Consider the following 6,096-nt stretch of genomic DNA (forward strand, 5'->3'; position numbering starts at 1 on the left):
ATAAATATTAATATCAATTTGAATTATTACAACATAAACGAAGAAGTGAGGGAAATCACTTAAAAATAACAAATTGTTTGGATTTGAAAGAGCGACATTGCAAGACAATTTCTAAATATTCAATTATTGGGGTTGAGTAGGTTATTATCTGTAATGTAGATCCTGTGGATAGAGCCACTACCTGAGAGTTGTCAAGACATACCAAAAGTTCCATCTATGCGTCACACGGACGGTTGGATTAGATGGTAAGAGCGCTCAGACGGACCCCGAGAGGCGCGGTTTCGAGTCCCGAATCATCCATGATGCAAAATAAACTAGTTTATTTACACAATTACCAATATTTCGCACACTTTTCCCCGCGTCCTATTTTCGTAAAAATTAATGATAATATTTCATAATAATTGCATACATATAAAAGTATTTTATTTAAACAAAGACTTTTGTTACCAGGTTTCTACCGCAAGGACCACCTCAGGAAACACACGCGGTCACATGAAAGCAAGCGTGCCAAGGAAGGAGCCAACTGTGAGGTTATCGAGGTCAAGAGTGAGGGGAGCCAGCCGACCCACTCAGCAGAGATCACTATACACGTGAGTTTCATTCCCGACTCGTCCCGATCGAGATAACGAATGATTATGGACGGAAAATGTTTTTTTTCTCGTCTTCACACCACGGGTTTTACTACACCATTTTATATCTTAACGTTAGTGCTGTGATAAGGACAATCTGTTAAAATAGGCAAAGATTTTATACTTACAATATACAGAATGTGTTCCATATTTAAATATTACTTGCCCTTAAGATATTTAACAAGACTTCCATGCCCTTACGAGTTTAAGAAATTCGGAATAACTGATAGTTAGAATACACACTGTGTAGGATGTGTTGTTGAAAAAGAAAATTAACATTTTTAGACTATGAATTACGCTTCGTAGAACAAAAATTGTTAAGACTTGATGCACCTAAGTTGCCCTTAAGAGGTCCTTGCGTTAGTATTCAGTAACCCGGTAAAACTCAGGCATAAACATAAGCATGACGACCCATATAGCCTAATGGTTAGTGACCCTGACCACTAAACTAGAGGTTCGAATCCCGGTAGGTGCAATTATAAATATGATGAATATGGATGTTTGTTTCCGAGTCATGGATGTTTATATGTATGTTTAAGTAAGTATATTGTATTGAATATATCATTTTCTTGCACCCATAGCACAGGCAATGCCTAGTTTAGGGTAAGATAATTTGTGTAAAAGTGTCTCAATATATATATATATATATATCGAGACTCTTTTACATATATATATATATATATATTTTATATTATATTATATTATATATTTCACCTAGGTCCCGACGAGTTCGAATATGCAAGTGCCGGTTCATATCAACATCCCGCAACACGTGATGTCATCGATCGCGGCCGCACAAAGCCAGCCCGTTGCGGCCACAGACACGCAGCTCGACGCGTTACTCGCGCAGCACTCTTGACAGATGCAACTGGATGACGGTGAGTGGCAGGATTTTTACACACCCCTTTCCACGCACATTACATTTTATCTATACTGTAAATATATTTTATCTACACCCATGCTTTAAATCCTCTATTGCAGATTCTAAAACAGTTAGTTTATTGCCAACATAAAAACACCCAATGTCGTAATAACCATTACATCATTCAAACGAGTGTTGTGATGAAATTCAGTACAACATTACATCATCCGTTTTGATTACAACACTCCTTTGGATGATATTATGGCTACTGGCTTTTTTAATGTTAGCAGTAAGTTGTTTCAGAATCTTTTATAGAGGATTCATATTATGGGTGTAGATAAAGTCTTGCATGCATCTGTAAGGTTAGCTATTAAAACCCTCATGTGGTAATATTATTCGTGTTTTAATACCCCTTAGTACAGAATAATTGCATAAATAACTATTACAAAACAGTTGTTAAAGTCGTACCATCAAAAGCTTGCTGTTAATTGTTTGTTAATGACAGCTGGTTTTTCATTAACCTACTTACCATCTTTGTATCGCGAATTTTATTCACATCGTACTATTTTCATTTAATCAGTCCGAAAAGCTGAAAATGCATTGTAATAATTAAACCTTTATAGAATGAATTAATGGCTGCCAAGGGTCATCGCCCTTAAATACCGATTCTCGAATTCAGATTTATGCCAGCTTCTAAAAAACGCACAAACAAAATAAATGCTTTTAGAATACATGTTTGAGTGTTTAATTCCAATTAAGCTGATATTACTCATTGCCGGCCTTGAGCCTGATAGGCGGGGCACGAGTCATTTATCAATTGCCAATCGAATGTTTTGTCATACTTTTTTATGTATGGAAAAAGAGGACAAACGATCACCGCCGCGGCCCACATTCTCCTGCAACACCAGGGGAATCATAGGAGCTAGTAATATAATAATAATACAAATACTGATTTAGATTACCATAAATTGACTCAGGCCATAAAAATTCATTCCATGGCCCAATAAATATTTGTCAGAGCATTATTGTAGCATGTGAAATGACTAAATGAATGCTCAAGTTGTAATCCTATTATGAAAAATAATTAATTTTGAAATTTTCAGATTCGGAGATTTCAGACGATTGCAACTGAGACCACAGAATCTCAATACTTGTGTGTGTTTTAATACAAGATGGCGCTGAAGGACTACCTGAGACCTGATTGGTGGTTGCTATGTGACATCACTGTGTAGAGATTTAATAGTTTATAATTACTTACGTTATAACGCACACTAAGCATAGTGAGTAATGAAAAATTGTCTGTACAGTATGTACTATATTAAGACTGTACCTACAGATAGAATTTATTATACTAATTAATGCCTCTAGCTGTAAGAAACGTTTTTTTTTCTATGATGATGACGTACTTTTCTCTTAATATGAATTAATGTTATCATAGACAAGGGAAATGTTAATAAAAGTAACCATCTATGAATTGATTGATTGAAATTTATATATTATTATATATCTTTATATAGTATAAAATCATTGATCATATCTTTAAAATAAGTAACGCGGATATCACAAATAGCAATAAAATATATATTAAGGTATTAAATTTCTAACAGTAACTATTTCGAAAAATTACAGTAATCACAAGCGATATTTTCATTTTATATGTTTTCTGCGAAAGGAAATGTAAATGGTATAAATAAAAGTTTTTTTTTGCATGTAATAACTGCATAAATTTAGTTTGATAAAATTATATACTTATAGTTTGAAGTGACCATACATTGTAATTTGTAATTAAGTTGTTTTTTCTAAGTAAAATATGTATGAATTTAAAATTTAGAGAAATTTAGATTGATTTGATAATAGAAAAATAAGATTCTTAGATGCTTGCGAATATACAGCCCAAAAGCCAATTATGAGTTGAAGCGATAGTATAATCCCGACATATTCTATTTGGTGATGATTATAAAGTAAACAGAAATGTGATAATTAGTCAATTAGCTGGAGTAAGTTGAAGACATGTGTCAAATGTTTAGTTGACGGGTGCATTGTATAGCGCGGTATACGTAGCTCAAAAAGGAGTGAGCGGTATTGCCGATATCGCGCACTTTTTCGCACTTATATACACATTACATACTTATGTTATAATATTGCAAAATCAATGCGCAACAAACATATCATTGGAAAAGGAATATTTGATAAATTCAACCGTAAAAATAGAGTTTTTGGGCCAAAAGATATTATTAATTATTTATATTGTCACATCACATGTGTAAGTTAATTTTGCGCAATCTAAACATGTTTTACACCCGTAACCAATATAATTGAGTAATTCTAACAACTTCTGACTTAGGTGAAGACCTTATATCGTTGGTTGGTCTAATCTGTCATTTGGGCTGTGTGTTCTGTAGTAGAGAAATATATCACTCCGTCTATATGATATTATGTACATAGTCAAAGCTTAAATACTCTCGTAGTTTTAGCGTAGGCTAAGTGACGCGTTTTTGGGCGATATCGTGATCATTATGTATAAATTAGGCGATAACGTAAGTCTGTACTATAAATGTAGGAACTTTAATTGATATTTTTTATATTACCAGTAATTTTTTTTACTGCAATTATTCAATCGTGCATATTATAAAATGCAGCTTTAGTTAACGAGAATCAAGGCAAGCTGTTGCTTAATTTTTTTTGGAAAATAACTATCTACTTAAATTGTTTGCATTATACTTACTAATGACAATCGAAGTGACGCAAAGTAAGGTAATGTGTTTATCTTTATCTCTGTATGTATGTTTGTACCTTTTTTATTCTTATGTCAATCGAATTGTCCTAATTTTGCGACTGTCACACATCATGAAAGTTTTATGATTGTCCATCCGCACCGCGGCGCGTTATCTAATGCTCGGTCCACATGTAACGAACGGAGTTGAAAGAAGACTGAGTGTATGAGAAGGGGACTGAAAAAACGAGCAATTTGCCGCTTGTGTGCCATATTGCCGCTCATCCAGGGCACTAGGGGTCAAGGTATAATGTCTAAACAGACTATTTTCTTTTGCTAATTCTATTTTGATATTTATTTTCTTTGAGATTGTCACTTTTATAATTTAGCGATTTTAATTAAAATATTAATAGATATTAATCATTTTTCGTACTTTTAAATTAATGAAATGAAAAGATACGACAAACGTTGCTATTGTATCTGCCAACTTCACCTGACATCTGTCATATTGACAACAAAAACAAAATGGCGCGTAACCGAAAATCGTGATAATTTGCTATAAAATTTCTCTCATGCGTCGATAAAGAAGTTTCACTTCAATTAATTTTATTCTGTGGGACAGTATGACTTGTAGTTTTATTTGTTTCATATATATGCAATCCATACTGTATGAGAACTCGGCCCTAAAAGACTAGAGCGATCTCACTTCTTGCTCTACCCTGAGGATACCGTTTTTTGGTCAAGCACAAAATTTATTTATTGTAATGGACGCGGTTGGCTATCTACCTCCAGGTGATATGTGACTGATGCGGATATTTATCTTCGTGCGTAAATGTAACTGTCTGTGTGAGAGCGAGTGAGCCTGCATGGGTGTGTTAAGGTTTTGTATTTATTTTTTATATGTGATCTGATCCAGACTGAGACATGCCCACCATCTGTACATCTGAAACCCAATACAAGAGTTGTGTTATGATGTTTGAAGAAGACGCCATTTGCAAGAAAACCGTATTTTTTGGGATTCGTATCAAAAATGTAATAGTTTTGAATATATTTGATACAATTTAACTAATTTGTTTTAACATTAAATAGTGCTTTATTTTGCCAGCAGTAACTAATATTTAAGTTACAATGGAACTAATTATGTGACAGTGGCTTAAAGAACTGTTTTTTTTTAAATCGTGCACGCTAAATATAAATTGTAGTAGAATCATATAAAAGTTATTGAAGGTGCTTTTGCATGTTGATAGTGAGTTGTTTTTTACATTGTAGTTAGTTATTTGTTAATATATTTTGTATGATAAAAGTAACGCTTTAACAAAATGAGTAATGTACAACTTTTAACTAACATTTTTGTACTTCCGTTTCATATGTTTCGAATTTATGTACATTTTCATTATTTTTTTATCGTAGTTCAATTAGGTTATATTGAAATCGAAATATCGAATATCGTAGTACCTTAAAAGAATATCGTTTACAATTTTAAACGTATTCTTCACTTAGTTTTAGTATTATATCGCTAATTGTTACAGATTTGAAAATAGTTCAGTTTGTACCTTTTTTTAATGAGAATATATTTATTAATAAAGAGTAAGGAAAAAAGTGATGATCTTGGATTTTTTATTTTTGTCAATGATATTATAATAGACACTGATAGAAACTTATACGATATTTCACACGGAGATGAAGAAAAATGCGGAGACACCACTAAAATAAAAATAAAAACAAATTTAAAACCCCATAGATTTAATGCTGTAGTAAAAAGATTTCATTTCAACTCTATGCTAAGAAACGAAAGAGAAAAGAGTGTATGGCGAGATGAGTGGAATGGATGAGTGATCTTTCTCTTGCTTTTGTTGCCAAGCCAAAGAATATGTAATCCTACTACTATTATA

At 32.9% G+C, this 6,096-nt stretch overlaps 1 protein-coding gene across 4 annotated transcripts in view; it reads left to right on the forward strand.

Moving 5' to 3' along the window:
• The window catches only part of LOC126969372 (zinc finger protein 449-like), a 29,375-nt gene extending 23,565 nt beyond the window's left edge, over positions 1-5,810 (forward strand). For all 4 annotated transcript variants that reach the window (XM_050814761.1, XM_050814760.1, XM_050814759.1 and 1 more), the window contains 3 exons: positions 451-590; positions 1,348-1,507; positions 2,595-5,810. In XM_050814761.1, coding sequence (XP_050670718.1) covers positions 451-590; positions 1,348-1,488 — 281 coding nt within the window. In that variant the 3' untranslated portion in view covers positions 1,489-1,507; positions 2,595-5,810. The remainder of the gene's footprint in view (positions 1-450; positions 591-1,347; positions 1,508-2,594) is intronic.
• The last annotated feature ends 286 nt before the right edge of the window (positions 5,811-6,096 follow it).

Source organism: Leptidea sinapis, chromosome 18 (assembly GCF_905404315.1).
Source record: "Leptidea sinapis chromosome 18, ilLepSina1.1, whole genome shotgun sequence".
Taxonomy (NCBI): Eukaryota; Metazoa; Arthropoda; class Insecta; order Lepidoptera; family Pieridae; genus Leptidea; species Leptidea sinapis.